Source organism: Stigmatopora nigra, chromosome 15, assembly GCF_051989575.1.
Source record: "Stigmatopora nigra isolate UIUO_SnigA chromosome 15, RoL_Snig_1.1, whole genome shotgun sequence".
In the NCBI taxonomy this organism is placed as follows: domain Eukaryota; kingdom Metazoa; phylum Chordata; class Actinopteri; order Syngnathiformes; family Syngnathidae; genus Stigmatopora; species Stigmatopora nigra.
The window spans coordinates 12,683,642-12,708,266 of record NC_135522.1 but is presented as its reverse complement, the minus strand read 5'-3'; the positions used below and the strand labels follow the sequence as shown (position 1 = coordinate 12,708,266).

General features: G+C 40.2%; 2 protein-coding genes across 2 annotated transcripts; both read left to right on the top strand.

Moving 5' to 3' along the window:
* Nucleotides 1-672: 672 nt before the first annotated feature.
* On the top strand, nt 673-14,481 carry LOC144208351 (homeobox protein Hox-B3a-like). The gene is made up of 3 exons (XM_077734143.1): nt 673-1,152; nt 4,738-5,429; nt 11,404-14,481. Exons 2-3 carry the CDS (start codon nt 4,859-4,861, stop codon nt 12,276-12,278), a joined length of 1,446 nt encoding a protein of 481 aa, XP_077590269.1. The 5' UTR covers nt 673-1,152; nt 4,738-4,858; the 3' UTR covers nt 12,279-14,481.
* Nucleotides 14,482-20,937: 6,456 nt separating this feature from the next.
* hoxb2a (homeobox B2a) lies at nt 20,938-24,380 on the top strand. Its single transcript, XM_077734144.1, has 2 exons — nt 20,938-21,697; nt 22,945-24,380. The coding sequence occupies exons 1-2, from the start codon at nt 21,217-21,219 to the stop codon at nt 23,775-23,777; spliced, it is 1,314 nt and encodes a 437-aa protein (XP_077590270.1). The 5' UTR covers nt 20,938-21,216; the 3' UTR covers nt 23,778-24,380.
* The last annotated feature ends 245 nt before the right edge of the window (nt 24,381-24,625 follow it).

Genomic DNA, 24,625 nt, shown 5'->3' with positions numbered 1-24,625 from the left:
AATACAAATTGCAGGATTACAGCATTAATTCATTATTTCCATGCTTGTTTTTATCAAAACGATGCAATCTAAATAATGTAATAGTCCAAATAACAGCTGCAGCTTGGAAGTGGGACTATAAAACTAATAGTTTTACTTCCGTGTATTCTCGTTGTACTTCAGTGTATTCTCTATAGGCCAAGAATTTGAAATTTCAAAGAAAACATCCCGATGAAAGTCCCTCGTCTGTTTCAGCGCAAAGCATTCTACCATTAAGCATTCGTTTTAATTGATTTGATTACGTAGACATCAATAATCATTAGCTTTATTTGCGTTCGATCCTATAAGTTTTATGTTGAAGAGGTGTCTATTGACGAAAAACGCCAATAGCCATGGCAGACCCAAAACAATAAGTGTAAAATGTACGGCACCCTAAATTTTAGTCAGATTTCACCAGCATTTTCTTGGAAGTGTCCGTGAAGGTAAAACAGGTTCGACGGATGGAGTGAGACGTTCAGGATGCCAGGGAGAGAACGGAGTAACAAAAATCAAATTAAAAAATATGACAGTGCAATCATAAAGGCTATCATATTTTGTTGCGGGCGTGTGCCTTATGGCTCTCTGGGTGTGTTGGGTAGTCGGAGCGATACATACTGAAAAAGAAACATTTTTGAGGCTATCGTTACCAAACAGCAGTGGTGGGAGCAGGCAGAGCTGGTTGTGGGATGTAATGTAGATGGGGGCGGGGGGTCTTGAACCGGACACAGACGGTCTCCCGGTAAAGCTTGTTCAGTGTATATGCGAGCTATCGCCTATCGGCATTGGCCATATAAGCCCCTGTCCTTAAAACCTGGATCCAAAGCCCAACCTTTTTCCCAAATCTATCATCCGCTGACCGTTCATGTCCCACGGCGTCCGGATTTCTGCACTCCGCAGCCGCTGGCGCCAGTCTTTGGTGTTGTGGTGGCGGTTTCAGCGGCTGCAAGCGGTCGTCGCCTCCTAGAAAACGTAGGAGAGGATTTGGCAGAAAAAAACGATAACCGGGAAGCGAAAGGATTAATAATTAATTTTTTTTTCACACGATGAAGAAATGTCTTACTGAAGACTAATCTATGATGCGATCTTTCTGGGCACTTTCGGCACGTTTTACCGGGACCGCCGGTGCTAATAAAGGTAAGCCAGCGGGAAGGCCAGACGGCAAAGCACAAACTCTGACAACAAAGCAGAAATGTCATGTGATTTGCGCATAGTCCAGTTTTAAGCTGTCTCGGTTGTGTATGCCCTGTGTGATGTCGGTTCACCGAGAGTTCACTGTATACTGTCTAAAGGCTATGCGGCCCAAACCCCCCCCCCCCCCCCCCCCCAACCTTATTTGCATATCTAAATTCTTTTTGGGGGCATTTATCTTCCATTACTCAGTCGTTCACGCCCCCTCCCCTTTTTAAGAAAAAATATGCCTGGCCGTTTTGTAGCTAATTTTACGAGACTCTATTTTTCATGCTTCCTAAATTAGCTCAATTAATCTGTTTATTGTTACCCTCAAAATTTTGTATTATTAATTATTTAATGACATGTCAATTACACAGACCATCGGTCCCCAACCCTCTTCTCACCGCGGACCGGTAAAGCTCTTCCTATTTTCTTGCGGTCTCTCGGGGTGGCGGGTGTGTGTGTGTGTGTGTGTGTGTGTGGGGGGGGGGGGGGGGGGGGGGGGATTTTTATCTACGACGACGACCTTTCATTAGATTCACTTTTCAAGCTTCCTAAATCTGGAAAAGATTAAAAACGCACTATGTGACAGTCCGACCGACATAGGCACTGAATAGGTTTCTTTACTACAAAACGCACCTCTTGTTAAAATAAAATAAGAGAGAAAAGAGCAGTCTCAGAGGAAAGAGGAGTTTGTTCAAGCCTCATCTCAAAAGAAAATAAAGGGTGCAATATTAAATATTTAAGCAACTGTGCAGTCCTTTCCCTGATTGCTTCTGTGTGCATGCGAAGGTGTAATAGTGTTGAAGCATTATTGGGCGAACTTCCCGCTGAACTGGGTGAGTTAGATTTTTACGGTGTGATTGGTTTGGAGACTTTGAGATCTGGCAACAATTGGCGGTTGTTTTTTTTATCTCTATAGCTGAGTGTTGACGATGCCTCGTATGCGTGTAGTTTAAAACATTATTATTTATTTATCTGACAACCAGCACCAATTGGCTTACGGACTGGTTTCGGCCCGGCCATTAAAAAACAATGACATAGACCAGATCACCCAATTGATCTCTGTAATACCTTAGCATTTAACAATTAAAGGTAGTAAATTTTCATAGTATTTCCAGTAACTATTATATACTGGTTTTCCTTCTCCTGGTTTTAATGGTGTGTTATTTCAGGCACCATTTGTAATTTTATATCACAGGATGAAGCAGTAATAGGGCACCAAGGCCGTCTACCCACCATTGCTCTTTCCTTTGTTTTTGTTTCTGTGCATGCATTTGTTATAACTAGCATATATTTGGGGGTGTTGTCTAAGAAAGTGTGTGTATTAAATAAGATGAAGCCAGTACAAGTCAAAGGCGGAAACAATATGTGGGCCTTTTAAATTGTGAAATTGCTATGAAAGTCCTTTTACCCTAACTGATGTCGCTCTTTTTCCTTTCTCTCTCTCTCTTTCTCTCTCTCTCTGCTTCCGACTATTCCTCAGAGTAAATAATTAGGATTCCAGCTTGTCTAGCGGAAGATAAATGGCTGACATGCAGACAACCGACAGAAACTGCTCTGTGTCATCTTCGGATGATAAAAAAAAATCTTTGTTAACAAAAACAATGTAAATTGTAGGATAATTGTTTCCATACTACTTAAATATTTTTCATTTCTCATCTCATCTATTTTTCATTTCTTTAATATGAATTAATTCAGTCATTTCCCTCACTAGTATCGTGGGCTGTATCCCAGCCAATTATGGGCACCACATGAAACAGACCCTTAATCGGTGGCAAAACAAACCGCAGTGTACGAGTAGATAGAGAAGCAATCGTGCTCAAACTTATACATAGGGGTACGATACATATGTATCGTGTTAAACATGCTAAAACCTGAATGGTTTTGAGGATGTGGGAGGAAATCTTGGGGGAATATTCAAACTCCACACAGGAAGGTCTGGACTGGGGATTGAACCTTCGACCTCAGAAATGTGTCCATAAAAAATGTACTATTTGTTTATTTGATAAACAATTATTCATTCATTTTCTGAACTAATTTATCCTCACTCGCATGGGGATGGGGGGTTATGGAGAATGTTTTGTGAACAAATTTACATAATGTATGACAACGAAAACATTTTAATTAGCAGCATTGAGGGGCTATCTGGGTTAATCAATTTAGTATACAGCAACCTTGGAATACGAGTTCCTTGACACAAGAAGAATTTGAGATGCAAGTTGCAACTTGAGATTTAAGACACATTTTGAGATTTAAAGTTTATGTTATGTTTACGAGCACATCCAACAAAGTCTCTCTCTCTCTCTCTCTCTCTCTCTCTCTCTCTCTCTCTCTCTCTCTCTCTCTCTCTCTCTCTCTCTCCTCTCTCTCTCTCTCTCTCTCTCTCTCTCTCTCTATCGGCCCCTCTCTCTCTCTCTTTGTCTCTCTCTCTTCTTTCTCTTTGTCTCCCATCTGCGAACTCTGCGTTGTATTAAGTGTCTCTTTTTATTATTAAACATCATAACCATTAGTTATTATATAGTCTGTCAGTCAATGGTGAATTACAACCAATGGAAACACATTTTCATTGGTTGTAATTCACAATTTTTGGTCTATTTATCATAGGGTGGGAACAAATTAACTTGTATTTAGTTCATTTTTATGGGAAATGTTGATTTCCGATATGAGTAAATTGACATACGAGCTCAGTCCCGGAACGCATTCAGCTCATATCTCAAGGTATGACCATTGACCAATTTGGCGCTGAAATTATAAAACTAATTTTACAGTCATTATGATTAACACCAAAGCAGCTACATTTTCTAATGAAACAACAACACAGCGCGAGGTGCAGTTGAATAAATGCAAGGAAATGTGTTCTTTTTAGCAAATAGTTTTCTGTGTTGTGACGCCTGATGTAATTCAACTACTATCCTCACAAGAGTTGTAGGGAGTTCTGGGGCAAATTCCAGCCAACTATGGGCAGCAGGCAGGGACACCTTCACCTTGAATTGATGGCCAGCCAATTGCAGGGCACCTGGAGACCGAAAACCATTCACACTCACATTCATATCAAGAAGCAATTTAGAACCTGGGTAGAAAATGCAAATTCCACACAATAAAGTCAGAATTGTAACCCTTAAACCCAGAACTCTTAGGCAAACGCACTAATCGCTCGGCTATTGGGCCACCAAGTATTGTAGAAATTTCGGTTTTCATGTTCATGCAAATGTTTTTATTATTAAGTTATTTCAAAATAATACCTAATGCATGTTAGTGAATTAAGCCAAACATCACTAGTATATCTAGAATGTGTGGAGATGTTTATTTGTGTGACTTTCTTTGATATATGTGTGTGTTTGCCCTCGCGTATGTGTTTAAAGAAAGAGGTCTGCCCTCCTCGTGCCCCCACCACTGCAGCATCTGCAGCCTGTGCCTGGCTCAAAAGGAGGGTGGGGGTATGAAAGAAGAAAAGCGCTGGTTTCTATTCATGTCATGGCGCCTTTCAGTGGCAGAAGATGGATTTATCTATCTCATTTCTTATTTCTGCTTTTCCTAACCTTTTAGGTCAAATTGCAAGGGGCCGTTGGAAAGACACTGTCATGTGACCCCGGGTGCCCAATGGTCTTCTAGCAGTGTTTCTAAACAAGGGCTAGAGCTAAAGAAGACTTTGCCACATTCCGCAGATATGCAGAAGACAACATACTACGACAATTCAAATCTTTTTGGCGGATATGCATCCTATCAGATGCAGGGGGCAGCCACTGCCCCTCTCAATGGCTTTGGGACCTATGAAGTCCCAGAATCTCATCAGCAAACTTTCCAGGTAGAAACCCAACTGGATGTTGACTCTTACCACGAGTCTGCCTGCTCTTTGCAGTCATTGGGTGGTAGCAGTACGCACCAGCAGCGGCAACAGCCATCCAAAATCAAGGAGTCAAACAGCATTTGCATGAGGCCCACCCTGCCTCCTGATCACTGCACTGGCTCTCACGTCTCCCCACCATTGTCTCCCAATTCAAGCAATGGTAATACTGTAGTTTTTCAGCCAAGGTGCAATGTTGGTGCCTTGTCAACCCCCAAATTAAGGCACATAAGGTCATCAAATTCTTTCTCCTCCACATCATCCTCCACTTCCTTTACCTCCTCTTCACTGCCATCCAATCCAACTTTGGCTAAGCAGATATTTCCCTGGATGAAAGAGTCCCGCCAGGCAACCAAGCAGAAAAACTCTTCATTCGGCCTCAACTTGGAAAATGGTGTGTTTTACCCATCTTTTCAATTGTTCGCTCCCCATCACATCAGCAACTAAATAATTAAAAATCATCTTGATCAATTCGCATGAAACATTACAATAAAAAGTTTTGAGGTGCAAGCATCTTATTTTGCCCACTGATCACTACTATTTGCAACATCTCTACATTCAGTTTTGATTGATAATTTTGATATCAAAACTAACTTATTTTTTAAACAATTGTTGGCAATAAAATTACCGTATTTTCTCGCAGATAGGCTGCTTTTGTCGGACAAAAATAAAGATTACTGAATCGAGGGTACCGCTTATACGCGCATAAAAAGACGACATGCACCAAACTGCAAGTTGACGCCCCATGGCACAATGACGTCACGACAAAATGGCGGCATGAGGTCATGACGCGATGGCGTTGTGACATCATGACACTCGCGAGTGCAGCCAATACAGATAAACAGATCAAATGCTAAATAAAATGTATTTTGACGTCTATGAAGTAAATTCAAGAAAAAAAAACGTATCTTGCATGGAACATGAAGATTGCTCACACCTAGGGCATTGCCGTCTAAACCTAGATAAACGTGCTCTGACTGGCTAGACGCGAGTAGGCTTCATTTTGAAATAAAACAAAATTCCACTTTGATTTTTTTTAGTTTCTTTTTTTTCGAAAGTGACCACTATTGGGATGGTATCTACCATCGAAAGTTTTGAGATATTTTGACATTAGAAATAATATGGCTGCCACGACATCTTAAACTTCTGGTAAGAAAATTGTAATTTATGGTTGAATAATTTGATATTTTGCATTTACAAAGACAATCATATTAACTTCCTTATAGTATTGACCCTAATAATGTGCTTCTGATTCATTTAGTATCTCAGAAATACCATTTGCGATTTTTCTTGAGATTTTCCCTTCAAAATAACACATTGGTACGCCCTATTAAAACCATGAATATGAAGGTGAAAATTGGGAATCACGGCTTATACGCGAGAAATTGTAAATTTCAACCATTTTAGGGCATTTTTAAGGGTGGGGCTTATACACACGAGCGAGGCAATATGCGAAAAAATACGGTACACACTACATTATAGATTCTGTAAGGTCATTTTGACAATTCCCTTCTAAATACATGAATCTCTTTGAAAATAAGTTATGTTTTGGTCTGATTTTGGAAGTTTTAGTTTTGCTTGGGCCACTTGATAGTGTAGAGGTTCACTCCCCTGATTTTGTTGTTAATTTAAGTGTTGGTTTTATTCACAATTTGACATACATTAGTACCTAGAGATACGACCTCAATACATCACGGGCCTGAGCTCATATGTCGATTTACTTGTATGTCAAATCAACGTTTCCTGTAGAAATTAACTCTAAATACAAATTAATTTTTTTCTAACACTGAAAAAAAAACAGCATATCGGAATGGAAAAACAGTTTATTCGTTCTAATTCGCCATCTATTTACAGAGTAACAAATAACTAGAGGTTATGATGTTTAATAGTACTAAAATTAGACAGATTTCATGGAGGGGAAAGAGAGAGAGAGCTTTTGCACGGGAACGCGCTCGTAACAACGTAAAAAAAATTGAATTAACTTGAATTACGATACAGACACACACAAAATTAATCTAACTTTACACAAAACTCAATTCTAATTTTGTTTTAAAGAAGGGAAAAAAACAACAACCTTTCTATTCGCCCCACCTCTACCCTGACTTTCAGCTGGTTTTTAAAAGGAACCTATCAAGTGTTGTTCAAAATCTTCTGAAAATGATGCACACAAATGTCCTCACTATAGAATAATGCACAACCACTTGCCAACTTACCCAGGAAGGAGTATTCCTCTCATATTGGCGAGCAAGCTCTTCCAATCTGCACTGAATCACGGGGAAAAAAAACACTCAAAAAATGTGATAGGTTCATCAATAGGCATTCCCAAATGCACACACATAAAAGAGACATCAGACCCATCGGAGGTGTTCTTGCAAGGGAGAATCCGAACCTGACGCGTCCAAAGTTCATTCTGCCATTCGACGTACCTCTCTTGCTGGTTATTACATCAGATTTACAACAGGCATCTCAGTTCTCAAAACAAAATGAAGGTCCACCGGGTCTTCCCAAGGGAGCGATGTGAAGAACAGTGTGGGAAGTCAACAGTCTACATATTCCAGCTGTCCAAGAGGAGTGACTTTCACGTTGTTTAGGCTAACTCAGGGGCGAGCATTTACACGGTTGAAAGCAGATGTACTAAAATGACTTTTCGAATGTTAATAAGCTAAGTAAGGCAAAGCGTTCTTCATTGCGAGCAAAGATATAATAATGTAAGACTAATACCCCTAACAAAATGTAACGCTCCGCTCTGTGTTCGTAGATACATTTACACGAGTTCTGAGGAGAAAAACAGTGGCCATGATGTTCTTATGAGCGGCCTTTCGGGGTTTGCTGTATGACGTATATTCAGATTTGTCACGTATCTCAAGATAAATGTTTGCTCTAAATTTTACTCGTATCTCAAATTCCTCTTATGCCAGGGCACTCGTATGTCAAGATATTACTCTATTACACTACAATTGGAAATTCACACTTTATGAGGGGTGACACAGGATATGCAGACAGAGACTTATGGACATTGACCATTTTTAAAAACAAAATATCTCATCTCATTTTCTGGACCGCCTTATCCTTTTAGGGTCACAGGGGAAGCTGGAGCCTACCCCAGCTGACTCCGGGCCAGAGCTGGGAGACAGCCTGGATCAGTGGCCAGATGATCGCAAGACACAAGGGACGGACAACCATGCACACTCACACCCATACCTTGGGGGAATTTAATGTGTCCAATCAGCCTACCATGCATGTTTTGGAATGTGGGAGGAAACCGGAGTAGCCCAAGGAAACCCAGGCAGGCCTGGGGAAAACATGCAAACTCCACACAGGTGGACCAACCTGGATTTGAACCCGGGAACCTAGAGCTATAAGACTGACACTCATCGGCCGGGCCCCAAACAATAAATTGTACAATTTTCAGAGCTGCCATCTACTCCGGAATTTCAGAAGTTCATCTGGAAATGCAAGGAAAACTCCGGACAACCTCCACAAACTCCTGAAATCCACAAAAATGAATATAATTTTTTTTTAAACAACTATTTCGTAAAAGTACTAAATTTCCAATTTAAATCCCTCAAAATTCACATCACCACTACGGCCTCCGCCATCTTGAAATAACTGCAATGTGAACTGGAAGAATTCGGTAACATGAGAGCATTTTGAATCATCCGAGTTACAAGTTCTGACGAATGGTTCAATTATGTTTTGTGCGACTTCAGTCTCACAGCTGCACATGAGTGAGACTTTGTGAGCGAGTGGCTAGGTTAAAGCATCTCTTTCAGCCACATTTTCAGCATGTGTCGCTTCTACCACTGATAGGTTCATTAATAATTACCCTTCAACTGTAATTATCAATAACTGCAGGCAGACATCTTATTCAATTATTGACATTTAATTAAATAGATTGGATCACAGATAAGAACCTTAAGGGAGGAGATCTTCAAAGGTATCCTCTCGAACAGTATTTCGCATACGACTTTAAGGCATTTGGATAAAACAATCACGCCTTCATTTGACCTAACAATCATATAACATTTACATAAAGAAGCCCGAAGTGTGTCACGAGTGTTATGGAAGTGGCAGATATCTCAAGTCCTTGCAACAGCCCTCAGAGCCCGATACTGGGTGAGATGTAATATGCATAAACAATCCTTGAATAAGAAGTCCACATGAGAGTGGACCAGGTGGCTGTTTATGACCTCGAGCCGAACAATAAAAAGAATGATTTAATGATTTAACAAAGAAATGAATTACTAAACATATATGTATAATAGTAATACAGAATAAACCCAACAACCACCTCTAGAAATAATGCTAGGATTATAGAGGTTGACTGCCAATGTTGGATTAAATTCCATTACTTTCGTTACGTTATGTAGCACAAATACATTTTTCCCCGTACCTTCCATAAAACGTGAAAAAACTCACTTCTGCCAGACATTGCTTGCTCAGGGCCTTCATATATCACAAATCCAAATAGTTGCTAAAGCTGATCGATAATCTTGAGGTTGATCATTAAAATACCAGCCTTTATACCTCTGTACTGTATTTCATTCTAATATTGGATCCAGAGACTTGGTGAAAACTATACTGGTACGCACGAACTTTCTGGTTGTACTGCTTTCATGACTTCTTTTTTAAATTCACCTATGCGATGGCAACACATCGGAATGTGCAATCCAGCAGACGATCCTTTCGATTCATACAGTGTCTTATAAATACCATGTGCGCTGATTTTTCTTAAGGTTTTCCCTTCAAAGTAACACATTTGCACTCCCTATTAAAACCATGAATATCGAGGCGAAATATGTGAATCACAGTGCGTCGTATACGAAAGAAATCGTAAAATTACATTATTTTTAGGGCAATTTTAAGGGTGTGGGTTGTACGCGGAGGTGGTCAAACTGGGAGAAAATACAGTTGTTATTCTATGAGCAATACCGGCATTGCTTCCGTTTCTGTCTCCCAAACATGTTTTATCGGTAATTATGAAATATGTGAATATGATTGACTTTTATTCATCTGAACCTCGGCAGCACTCTCTCACCACTATGCACAACATCCCAAACCATAATGCTCCCAATCACTTATCTTACATGTAATCTTCAAGATCAAAGTGCTGGGATTGGAGTCTTTATCATTTTACAGTCATCTCTTCTACCCTCTGTTTCTGTGGTTGTTATAATCGTGGGTGCAGACCCCAATGCAGGCGAGGGTTGAGCTTAGTTCTTTTCCAAAATCTTTATTTGGCTAGTCATGTGGCAGGCAAGCACTGGCAGGTTACGGGTAGGTTGCGTGGTCGTACTCTGTCGATCTGTGGTCCGTTGTCTTTGTTCTGTAATCTTGGTCCGTTGTCCTTGGTCCATTGTCCTTGCTCCGTAATCTTGGTCTCGTTGATCCTTGTTCCGTTCCTTGGTCTGTGGGGCTTGGCGTGGTCGAAATCCTGAGTACAAACAGAGGTCGTTGATCTACAATTAAACAATAGGAAATGCGAGAGGGTACTTTACAGTAAACTGATAAGACGATCCAGCAGCATGGTCAGATTCCTAGTCGCCTTATATACTGCTTAATGGCTGATGGCTTGCACCTGGCATTACTCCACTCGTTAGGGGCTGGGCCTGTGATTAGGTGTCAGGCACACCCAGCCACCAGTCTGGTGAGAGGCCTGACAGTGGTGTTCTATGTTGACAACTTTGTGTTTTTAAACAAGCCTCGGATGTTTTCTATTTTCAGATGGTACATTATTTGTTTTTCAAACTCTATGCTTGCAGAGTCGAGATGGGTAAATGTTAAATATTTATCCTTGAGTAGATGCTACTACTCTGTTTTATGGTGATTCTTTCTCCAGTTTCAACTTATAATGTACAATCTTCCCCATAAAAATCAATGTTTTGACATTGTCTCTTAAAAATGAACTAGTCAAAACACAACACAAAATGAACTTAATATTAATCCCCTGTAACATGTTCTAAGGGACGGAAAAGTATTCATTCCTAGGGGTAATTTAGATTGTTCAACCAGCCTGCCTTGCAGGTTTTTGGGCTGTGGGAGCACCAGAGTACATGGAGAAAACCCACACAAGCTAGGGGAGAACATGCAAACTCCAGACAGTGAGTACCCAACTGGTATCGAACCCTCTACCCCAAAACTATGAATCTTAATCATATATTTTTGGATGCTGTTTGAAGATTTCATCAATTAATTTGTGTGTAAAAACCTGTGATAGTTTAACTTTAAAATCAAACTCAGGTCAAAACTCATGTCATCATTAATATGCTAGTCTGCTGTTCTTTTTATAATTCATTATTATGGTCCTATTCCCAGTACCACTGTTGTTATTCTGTTAAACTTCCTCTAAAGACTTTTTCTTTCAGCAGCATCAGGTGGAGGTGACAGTGGTAGCGGTGGGGAGAAGAGTCCCACTGGAGGGTTATCAGCATCCTCTAAGCGAGCACGTACAGCATATACCAGCGGCCAACTTGTTGAACTGGAGAAGGAGTTTCACTTCAATCGATATCTGTGCCGTCCACGACGTGTAGAGATGGCCAATCTGCTCAACCTATCTGAACGCCAGATCAAGATCTGGTTCCAGAACCGACGAATGAAGTACAAAAAAGACCAGAAATTCAAGGGATTGAGTTCCAGCTCAGGAGGGCCATCCCCAACTAGTTCACCACCTCTACCCATGCAATCCTCCGCTTCCTATCACAACTCAATGCAGCCAATGGTTGTGGGAGGTAGGGGAGTACTGTCGTCTTATGATGCCCCTTCTACTCCATCATATGGGAAATCCCACCAAGGAGTTTCCTATTCCATGTCCACTGCCAACTCTAATCTCTCCACGAAGGATTGTCCCCCACAACAGAAGTACAGTCACCCAGAGCAAGACTTTAGTGAACCACATCCTCACCTCGGCGACGTACTGGCCAACAGTACCAGCTTTGGAAGTCCCACTAACGTGCAGGCCAGTCCAATCTATGTAGGGAGTGACAATTACGTCCATGAGACCCTGGCTGGTTCTGGGCCCTCCATTTATGGTCTAAGTCACCTTGGCCCTTTACATTCTCATCAACAAACCATGGAATACAATGGTGCAGGCCCAATATCAGCCACTGACCAGCATCATGTGAGTGGAGGTGTACTTCTTGGTAGCCGTGGCCTACCTACTCAAGCAACATATACAGAGATCTCAGTGCACCACATTTTGGCTCAGGGCAGAATCCAAAATGCACCCAAGCTCACTCACTTGTAGCACTGTGGAAAAAGACGAAAGACCACAAAGAGAAAGTAATGTCACTCATGGACTAATTAATATTAACGGATTAATCTACAGAAAAAGGATGACATTAGGTGTGGAAAAGAGACAGAGTGAAGCAGTTCAGTCATTTATGTTTTCCAGTAATTTATGAGGAATCAATGTCTGAGCTCTATTACCTATTGCTGTCTGGAAAATGAAAATGTACATTTTTACTCAAACAAAAGTGTTAATTTTTATTTATTTATGTGCAGTATTTTAAACAAAAAAAGTACCTTCACAGTTATTTAATTTAATAATTACGTTTGGCATTGGCAGAACATTTTCTGCCTCACAGTTAGAAGAGCTGGGTTAATCAAGTTTTGCATCTTTGTTTGTGTTCTCCTCATGTGTTTGGGTTTTGTTAGAGTTCTATAGAAAATCAATAGAAATTAACTAAATACTCTAAATCTATCCCCACCGACTGCCTTTCCAGCCAGAACTTCCCCGCTTCAAAACAGAGTGTTCATTTCTTTTTAAATTATAGAATCAGTCGTTTGAAGGTTTTTACTGTTGTCTTTTTCAGATGCTTGCTTTAATTCCAAGTCCATGTAGATTCCGCTGCCTTTTTCACATATGCTATCTCTAGTAAAAAGGCAACTTGTACTGCTCGTAAGTATGTTTAATCAAGGGTGATGTGGGAAGAAAGACAGTGTGATGCTGTTATCATAAGCAGCCTCTCACATACTCGATCACCTGGATGGCCGCATCGGGAACCATCTCCTATGGTCGTATCTCAAATTTTCTCATATCTCTACAAATTGGCTCGGAATTTTACTCGTACCTCAAATTCCTCATATGTTGGGACACCCGTATTACAAGGTATTACTGTACTACAATATTTAAAGGTATACAATATATTGTTAGCATTTTGAATAACTGTGAATGGAATAATTTTGAATATTGGACACCCCACATAGACTTGAATACAAACAGCTTGCCTATGTGAAATAGTGGAACTTAGGCCAGGGCTGCTCAATACGTAGATCGCCATAGTCCTACTGGTAGATCACACGACACTAAAATTTAATCCAGATGTGCGTTCCTTTAGCAATCCTGTTATATAAATTTGACATATCTGGATTAAGCTAGTGAATGAATCCAAAACATGTTTATAAACCTGGCAATAGAGTTTCTTGTGAGCTGTATCAACAAACATAACTGCTGAGCTTTGTCAGGAGCCTGGAAAAAAAGTAGATCGTGGGAGGATGACTACACGAAAAGTAGATCTTTTAGCATAAAAGTTTGAAAACCACTGCTTTAGGCAATACATGTCATTTGAGGTGAGGTGTAAAGCTTTTTAGGAGGATGGAGGAATTGGCACTCTTGGAACTTGCCTTTTCAGTAAGTACATAAAAACACTGATTTGTGATCCTCTGTCTCTTTTTACCTTCTGCCTTGAATGTTTGTATAGGTCGATTGATTTATCATCTTTAGTTCAAAAGAGCGCATGCCTTTCAATGGGGACAACACTTTTTGTATGGTTCACCCTACTTTTCTGGAACACAAACTCCACTCGAAAGGTTGAAATGCTCCAAGGCTAACATAGTTACCATAGAATGACAAAAACATGCACACTCACCACCACAAGCCCACTACCATTAACCCATACCCACATACTCACCATACACACAGACATACACAGTTCTGATGTTGCTAAGTACTTTAGCATGTAACCCTTTCCACACACAGCAATGCTAAGCTACAGTAGAAATGTGCCATTAGGTAACACTAACTGCTTACATGATTAAAACATTTGTTAAAACCTTATTTTCACACATAATTGATACAGGGTAGAGTTAAAAATGATCTTTATTTATTTATTTATTTATTTTTATGTACAGTCTGTCGCTATCTTTAATGGAAGGGTTTACATAAATGGGTGGAAACAATTATATCATTGGTCTACTTTTTAAATGAATACAGGGTATACACCATATTTGAACAGATGTCCCCGAATTGTATGCACATATTTGAAAATATTGTGTATTTTTGTTTGATGAATCTGTAAAAGGAGTTTGGAGACAATACACAAAAGATTAGAAAATATTTTCCAAGATAATTAACTCTGTACCAAACACATTAAGTGTGTCAGAGACGCTCTAAACTACGTGGTGTTCTTGAAATATTCTCAGTGTCATTTACTAAAATGCTTTTTGCATCTGGGCATCATTGTTCTACTTAGAGCTTAGAATAAAGGCTAAAGATAAAAAAAAAGAAAATCAAATTGAATAAAAACAAGATCTTATTTTGAAAGAGGTACCTCCAATCAAAGGTCCTACAAATGTGAATTCAATATTATTATAAATATTTATTTGTCATTTATTTGCCAGTTTGTATTAAAAAATCACTGCTTCCAATTACCATTAATTATCTGCCATGTTTTTATTTTGGGCAGCTCAGTTTACAAGTGTTTTTTACACATTGGTCTCACAGTTACATTGTTTCAATCCCAGGTGGATTCCAACTTTCCTGTGTGGAATTTGCATGTTTTCCAGAGGCTTGTGTTGGTTTTCTCTGGGTACTAGGTTTCCTCCCACATCCAAAAAACAGGCACTAGGCTGGGTGCACTAGGTATGTGTGTGACCGTGAATGGTTGTCCGTCTTCCTGTGCCTTGCAAATGGCCACCTACTAATTTAGGGTATCCTCTGCTTGATGCTCATAGTTGGCTGGGACACCCCGCAACCCTTGTGAGGATAAGCATTATGGAAAATGAATGAATGTATTTATACTGAGGTGGATTTTTTTTTTTTTTAGCATTTAGTACCTGTCGTGCAAGAAAAGAAACACTGTGTTTCTCCTTTGTCGGCTATACTGAAGTTTCATATTTAGTTCTTGTATTTATTTTGTGGTGTCCCGGTGGCTTGACTGTTTAGCACGTCGGCGTCACAGCTCTAGGCTCCTTAAACCACAACCAGCGTCCTGTAGGTTTAACATGTGAAAAATTCGTAAAGCCTAATACCCACAGCCCAGTAACACGAGGAATCCTCTTAAAAGCAAACCAATTTGAATATCCCCCAAAAGTATCCATACATCGCCAGGCAACACTGCAATTCAAAATGTTTCCTGTCAAAAAAAGAAAGATGCGTTTAATATAAAAAGATGGTGAATTTAGCTTTTTTTTACTGGCTGTATGATGAACAATGGCGGCAAATGCAGTGAGTGGTTAGCACGTCGGCCTCACAGCTTTTGGCTCCTGGGTTCAAATCCAGGTTAGTCCACCTGTGTGGAGTTTGCATGTTCCTGTGTGGGTTTTCTCCCGGTACACCCCGTTTTCTCCCACATTCCAGAAACATGCATGCTTGGCTCATTGGACACTCTAAATTTCCCCCAGGTATGAGAGTGAGCATGAATGGTGGTCCGTCTCCCCGTGCGCTGCGATCGGCTGACCACCGATTCAGGGTGTCTCCCATCCCTGGCCTGAAGTGTCCCCCGCGACCTTAGTGAGCGTTCAGAAAATGAATGAATGAATTAATGAATATTTATTTTGTATTATTACATTTAAGTTCGGATAGTATCCAGTGCACCTAAAATTACTGGAGAAACAGAGGGGTTTGGTGATCCATTCATACTGTTGAATTTTGACAATATTACTACCTAAGCGGGGAAAAACAACACTTGAAAAATTACTTATTTTTCACCCCTTAGCAAATTGATTTTTTTAATTGTTTATAGCGATGTCTGTTTTATAATTCTTTAATAAAATTTTACTTCATCCAGAGCTTGAATGACTGTTTTGACATTTGAAAGGGGAAAAGGAAGAGCATTAACAAGCATAACTATAATCCCCAAATTCTATTTTAAAAAAACTGACTATGTGGGTGGGATCAAGTCAGATTGAAAAATCTCATACATCAATGGTAGGACCAAACAGCAGCCAATTGTTGAAAATAAATCAAATTTGATATGGGACTTGAGCTGGGAAACAGTGCCATCGAGTGTCCAAGCATGATTACAACCTTCCTACACCACTTTGGGTTTGACATATCTCACTTCGGTGGTCCGGTGTAACTGTTTTATCACAAGCCATTGAGTCTGGTGAAGGTGTTACCAGTGTCTCTTTAGCCTCCATATGTTTCAAAGGTGTGTCTTCCGGTGACCACGGGCTACCACCCACTGCTCCAGGTGTGCCTTTCCCCTCCACATCTGCATGAACCACTACCGGTTATTTGTTCGTGATGTACAGCTGCTCATCCGGAAACTGCAATGTCTCTGGTCTGGATGGTTGATTGTACAGCAGGTGGTCTATTTGGACTGAGCGTCGGCTGTTTTCCTCTGCTGTGTTATCCTTCCCCGGCAATCTAGATAAGGCATCTGCATTGCCATTTTCCGCCGACGTTCTGTACTCGATATTGTAATCATAAGCCATCAGTCTCAGCGCAACGCTGCATTCGCAGAGCAACTAAAGTGGTCCCAAAATGGCCAGAAGTGGCTTGTGGGCACTTAATAAACTGAACTTGTGGCCACATAAGTATTTATGAAATTTGGTCACGCCAAAAATTATGGCCAAAGCCTCTTTCTCTATCTGGCTGTATTGTCTTTCTGCCTCCGTCAATGTACGTGAGACAAACGCGACCGGTTTCTTCTCCCCATCTTCCATTATGTGCGAAATGACTGCCCCTCTTCCATTTGGGGATCCATCCGAATCTCGTCTCAGGGGTTTCTTGGTGTCATAATGAACGACTACTGAGTTTTTTACTAACTGTTCCCTTGCATCTTTGAATGCCGCTGCACATTCAACTGTCCATTTCCACTCAGCTTTCTTCTTTAGCAGTTGATGTGTGGCTGCAGCAGTGTCGACAGATCCTTCATGAACCGACCATAATAGTTCAATAGTCCTAGAAAAGACCGCAGCTCTGTGACATTTGTAGGCCGGGGTTCATTAACGATGGTTGCAATTTTCGTCTCAGTGGGGTGCAATCCCATCCAAATCGCCACTGTGATAACTTTGCAGTATAGACGACGGAGCCAACTTGCATGCTAGAACATTGTAGGCTAGTTTATTGACACTCACAGGCAGCCTTTTAACACATCCACATCCGGGTCTCTCGGTAATACGTGATGACCATCAGGTGGCGATGGTTAAGCCCACTTGCATAACCTAATGTAATTTACCGTTATAGTATCAATATATTACAATAGTAACACTGATCTTTGTCATTGTCATATAAAAGGGCAGATCCCGTAAAGTTTGCTCCTTGAAAATTAGATCTTTTAGAAAAAAGTTTGAGCACCATTGATTTTGAGGAATATGTTTAAATGGAGGATGGCCCGGTGGAGCGAGTTAGCACAGGGGTGGGCAAACTAAATTTGACATCACAAGATACGATACGTTTAAAAAACTGCATCCATTAACAGTAGATATGAAAAAAACAGAAAAAAGACTAAAGTAATAACATATGTATTGAGGAATATTAAAATGTGATTTAAAAAAAAGATAGAGGGGCTGTAAAACACAAAAAAAACAAATAAGAATGGACAGAGCTACTGCCACTGGCTTCGGCGTGACGGCGCCATCTTGGGGGGAAAAAACATTATTTGGACAACGTCGGCGGTTCGGATTAAAAAGCCTAACGGGCCCGCGGGCCGTAGTTTGCCCATGCCGGGCTAGCACATTGGTCACAGCTCTGGAGTCCTGGTTTCAAATCCAAGTCATGTTCACCTGTTTTAAGTGTGCATGTTCTCCCTGGGCCAGCGTGGGTTTCCTCCAGTTACTCCGGTTTCCTCTCACATTCCAAAAACTTGCGTGGCCACCGATTCTAAGACTACAAACCCACACGACCCTAATGAGGATAAAGCGGTTTAGAAAATGAGATGAGATGAGATGTCGAAATGAAATTTCGGACTCTTTCATGGGGACCCTAAAAAGTGGAAGTAAACGTGAAGCAGGTTTTAAGGATGTCCAAAATCAAGGGGTTTTGTCATTTTGGCCTGGCAGTAGAAGCCACTTTAAAAAGTAAATAAATGCTGCATGTGCGCCTGCGTAGTGTTGCAAAAACTGTAATCGTTTGTGGACTGAAAGTTTTGCATATGTTAAAAAACTGGGTCAAAGGTAAAAAATGTGACCTCGGGGTCGATTTGAATCGATTTTTTTGAAGAACCAAAGGCAAAATTGAAAAATCGAGCCCGGTCATGACACAATTTACTACTGAAACTAACCATAGTCAAAGAACGCAATAAAATTGGACGTGAAATTTGGAAATGGCATCCAATCCATATGAAATGGTTGTTTTTGGAAGTGTCCAAAATCAAGGGTTTTTCCCCCGAATTTTAGCAAGACAACACAAATGGCAAAATGATGCACATGCATTGTTGTCCTCGCCATGGTGCTTTTACAAAACAGAGTAGTTTTGATCTATAATGTTCGCAAGTACTGGAAAAAAGGGCCAAAAGTTGGACTTTTCTGACCTAAACAATGTGACACCCTGGTACAAATATAAATTTTCTGAAAAACTGGAGTCCAAATTAGAAAATTGGCCGTGGTGCATTCATAGAGGCGTAAATTTTCCAACTTTTGGTGAAAACCGCATTCAAATTGGACTTACGGTCTTGTCTCTATTTCACCCAGACCTCACGGAACACATACACACTCGCACACACATTCTCACAAATAGTATTAAGTATAGACGTTATAAAGTGGTTATCTCTACTTACGAAATTAAGAAGAGAAGGAGGGGATAAGGGAGGTAGGGAGGACGGACCGACGCAGGGGTTAGCGATAGACCGAGTGTTACATGATGACGTGAATTGAAGCTTCACCCCGGTTCAATTGTTTTCTCCATATCTGTGACAACATACTAATAAAGACGTAAATCAACATCCCATAAATAGCAGCTATATTTCCGATCACTTTTTCTTTAGACTCATAGACAATGAAAACACCAATAAGCAGAGATTGATTGTAATTTATTGCCTCATAAAAACACACACACGAGCCCAGAAAGCGGATAATGTTTTATTTACACTATATCTTCCAATAGGCTTTAATGCAAAATACCAATTCTATATACATACATGTATAGGTTAAATTATTATAGGTATTGTGTAGATTTTGTCAGATGTGCATCACACGTACAAACATACACGCACACACACGCACACACACGTAATAAATGTAGTAAAACAAAATAAAAATGAAATTGAAAAACAAATCTAGCTACAAATTTTGAATTAAAAATAAATTTATATGGCCTACCAATCCAAATGTGTTTGTTTATTTATTTAAAACCAACTTGTCCCATTGCCCACTTTGAATCAAAGGTCCTCATGCCCACATGCAGTCCTGACTCTTTTTTTACTCTCCCAAGTGTCGAATCCACTTGCAATGTGTGCAACAAAAAAAGGACGCACTCGTGGTTTACTGTTAATGTAATCGTGAACTTTTACCTAAATATGAATCTTTACAGAAAATGTGGGGTGCATCTGAAGTCTGCGTGTTATTAAGGGGGAACCGGGCTTGTGTCAGACTCTGCAGTCAAAAGAAGATTGATCACCGCCACCCACTCGGAGTTCCCTCGGTCCTTCTGAAATATCGCTTGCAAGTTTTTTAGCACATGTTTTTTTTTTTTTTATAAACGCTCACAAGTAGCGTCCCAGTGGGCCAATTGCACCACCCTGCATTGAAATCGAATGTGGGTGTTCATATTAAAACGTTTAACAGCTTAAAGTTTAAACGGTTTAAAACTGAACAGGGTAATGTAAAATGCACCTCCCACTCCAGTTTCAAACCGACCTCGCTGTGAACTCTCCCTTTGTAAACACACCAAACATTTTAACACGAACTTCGCTTCACACTGAGCGAATTGGGAAAAGAAAAACAGATAGAAAGGGCGCTTGCGAGAGAAAGAGAGCGAGAGAGGGGGGGGGGAAGAGAGAGAGAGAGAGAGAGAGAGAGAGAGAGAGAGAGAGAGAGAGAGAGAGAGAGATAGAGAGAGAGAGAGAGAGAGAGAGAGAGAGAGAGAGGGGGGGGGGGGGGGGGACAGATAGAAAGAGACAGACAGAGACACAGGGAGAGAGTGAGCATGTGTTAGGGGGGGGGTCTGCCTTTTCTGGATTATTTGAGGGATTTGTGGAAAATAATTATTAGAGTCAAATAAAGAAAATTGTGTAGTGTTATACGCTGGAAAAACGAATGTTTTGAGATATATAATAAACGAGATTTTCTTTAGACGTAAACATTACCTACCTTTAACACAGGTTCAAAACAAGACAAAACAAAGTATTAGTACCCGTCTAAGGTAACTCTAGTTGGGATTTACATCTGCCTGTTTCTTGCTGCCTAAATTATTAATGTTGAAGGAAGTATATAAATAATTTTATTTTCTGATTGAGTCGTTTTACACAATATTGGTGATGGTCGTTTTCACTCAACCCTGGTATCCAGCGACACGTCACTTACACTGCCCACATGGCCGCCAGTAGCCCTTAGGCTTTATTTTGCTACTGAATACACCCCTAGTGTGACAAAACAATAGCGGTGTTTTGTGGTATAGCCTCGTTCGCCACATTTATACAAAATGATTGCTTTGCAGCTATCCACAGTCAACACCGCTACCAGGCCTAGGCTTTTTATTGGTTCTTTGAAGTCACGTGACAAGGAATTGACTGCATTTTCACCCCATAGTTCTTCAGTTTTGCTTACCCAGGTCCATATACGCTGGTAATATCAATAATATGCACAATTATAATATTCCCACACGAATTCACGCCATTGTCGCTGGATCCTCTGACTCAGTGTTTTTTTTATTTTTTATTTGGTTTAATTTTAAGCTGTACCGGGGTTATAGATGTCTGCATGAATGTGTACGTATGTGGGTTTCGTGTTATGCTTTTTATTTCGAGGAAAGGATTTTTCGCAGGCGCTTCGTTTGACAGTGATATCGGTTTGAAGAAGCTATGAATTTTGAATTTGAAAGAGAGATCGGCTTCATTAACAGCCAACCGTCGCTAGCAGAGTGCTTGACATCCTTTCCTACCGTCCTGGAGTCATTTCAAACTTCATCAATCAAGGAGTCGACAGTAATTCCGCCTCCCTTCGAAAACACCATCACCAGCCTCAACCCTTGCACAGCCAACCATCCAAGATCAGCATCAAGGAACCAACAGAACCAGAGAAGCGCTAATGGCAATAGCCCCCAGTCGCTCCACCGATTTACACGGCAGCCCTACCCGACTGGCCAAGCCCCCGCCCCGAGCGCATCCTCTACCGCAGGACCACTGCCTCAAGAGTTCCCGTGGATGAAGGAGAAGAAGTCATCTAAAAAATGCCTCAAACGCGGGTGTGGTACTAGCTTTGCTGGCGGATCAATCATCCCAGCCGTCTCGTCGTCTCCGACAGGCTCCGGGTGCTCTTCGGCGGGCATTGAGTCACCCACAGGTCGGTATACGTATGCTGTATGTGGCCGTGAAAAATATGTTTCACGTGTTAAACCGAAGCCTCGCCTTTTATCAAACATTAAAAAATATAAATTATTTGCATACGTGTATCATTCAAAGATGTAATTGTCTCAAATTCATGGCTGTCTATATGTTTGTTTTGTGCATTGCAGTGATGTATAAACAAACGAGCCATTTTAGATCCCTACGCCTACGTTATGCTGTGCACTACTGTGTATGATCTTCTCCAATGTTGTTTATCGTTCTTAAATGGCCATATTAAGTTAGAGATTCACTATATATGTCGACTATCACACACATAATAAATATTATTTAAATATAACTCCTGGGGTGGACATTCAAGAGATGTTCTATATTTGTTAGTTAATCATATTATTACTCATTTTGCATCACTAAAAATGTCATTTTATGCCCTTTAATACTGTATAGAATATAATTTTGCTCAAAATATAGCCAAATTACGGTATCGCATAGTGTCATAAAGTGGGTGAGGGTTTATGTGATGATACACACACCAGTAAAATTAGAAGAGCTAGGCATAAATCGTTATTTGGCTTCCAACTTAATTCCATATACAATCTAATATTTATTTCCTATTGACACTTACGCGCACACACAAGCACACACACACTATTCCGATTCCGTGTTTTATTTGACTCGTTATTAAATTGATTTCGTTTTTGTTTTAAGAGACAACATTTGTTTTCGCTGCTTTTGGTGCCTCTCTTACTATTCCCAGTTTCTTAATTCAATACAATCTCTTGCATTTCTGATTCCACACAGTCGCTCGCAGTCGGCGAACTTCGTGGGGTGAAAGATTATAATGTGAATGTGGTATTACTACCGCATGCGTTTTCCCGAATTTTGGGCTTTCTACCCCTCTGTCGGAATTTCTGGTTGTTTAATTTAGTGTTTAAGAGTAGAGACTTGTTTTATGATCACATTCCAGGATTATTCCTGAGCCAGCAATAACAGTTTGAATTTTTTGAAGAGGATTATAGTATTTTAAACCAACAGGCAGCAATGAATGAAAAATAAAATTCATATATTCGTCACACATTAAAATAAAAAGTAAATTTTTAATCTTGATCTTCTTCCGTTTATCCGATCGGGCCGCGGAGGCAGCTGCTCCAGCAGGAAAGCTGAGACATCCCTCAACCCTGCCACTTTATTCAGCTCTTCCGAACAGTTAATTCGTATTCTTTATTTATCGTGTATCTCGTTCAGATCCCAATCAGGCGTGCCTGGACGTCGGAGGAGCGGGATCCCGTCGGCTACGCACTGCTTACACCAACACGCAGCTGCTGGAGCTCGAGAAGGAGTTCCACTTCAACAAGTATCTTTGCCGACCTAGAAGGGTAGAGATTGCCGCCCTATTGGATTTGACCGAGAGGCAGGTTAAAGTCTGGTTCCAGAATCGGCGGATGAAACACAAGAGGCAGACGACGCACCACAGAGATGGTGGTGGCGAAGGAGGAGCAGAATGCCAGGAATCTGGCGAACCGAATTGTATCGAGCCCCTCGAAGGGGCAGATGCGTCATCACCGTTCTCAAGCCAGCCGCTTGAGGGATCTGGCACCCGGGAGTTTTCGGAAGGCGAGGGGGGGAGCAGTAATCCATCTTCGGCTGGTGATTCCGCCACCCACGCCCATGACAGCGGGGACAATGTGCATCCCACGCTCGAGGAGGGAAGTCTACCTTACTACCCGGACCTGCCAACTTTGTCGAATACTTCTGGTTCCTGTGATCCTGCTGCCAAATACTACTCCCCAGAGCAGATTAATACTAAAAATTCACGTGATTTCACCACGCCAAAACATCTGAGCGCGACCAGCACAATCGTAGTATCTGAGTCATCTTTCTGCGACGGGCCAAACTCGTCTATCCCATCCTCCTCGGTCAATTCTGAGCTCCCTGACCTGACTTTCTTCGCCGGGGAGGTCTGCATGTCACCCAGCCTTCAGAGTTCTCTGGATAGCCCGGTAGATTTCTCGGAAGAAGACTTCGACTTATTCACAAGCACACTGTGTACCATGGACCTTCAGCATCTCAACTTTTGATAGTTTAAGTAATAATAACGCTCGCCCAGAAGGAAAATTGTTCATAAAAACAGAGCAATATTCCCCTATTTATCAAGAAATAAATGGCAGAATTTCTTATTTTAATCTATATTTTCATCCCTTCCCCACAATGTTTTTGTCCCTTGGGTGATGATGAAACTGATTTTTAAAAATGTACAAATTACAAATTATACTTTTGCCCTTCCCTAAATTCAGGAATGTGAACGTAACGTACAATAAAATATTTCATAGCCATTAGAATTTCTTTAATCCGAATACTCAGGAAGTGCTTGTTATCACTAGCTGCTTTTGGAACAATTTAATTTACAAAATGATATGGGGAAAAAAAACCTTCCAGTTTATCTTGCTGTGAACGTATCTGGAGCTAAAACATATTGCTGATTCGAGTTTTAAACAATATTTATTGAAATTATTTAATAGCGAAACGAAATTGTTTATTATATACATATTTTCATAGGTGATTTCTAATATAATAAAAAACTAGAACATATACAAAGCGCTTTTGCATTTTTATTTAGTGTAGACAGGCCTTTGTACAATGCTGCCTAATTTATACAATTTGTTTAATTTTGTTTTACTTAAATGTGCAGTACTTTGAGAACTTTTGCCTTATATATATATATATATATATATATATATATATATATATATATATATATATATATATATATATATATATATATATATATATATATATATATATATATATATATATATATATATATATATATATATATATATATATATATATATATATATATATATATATATATATATATATATATATATATATATATATATATATATATATATATATATAAATAACT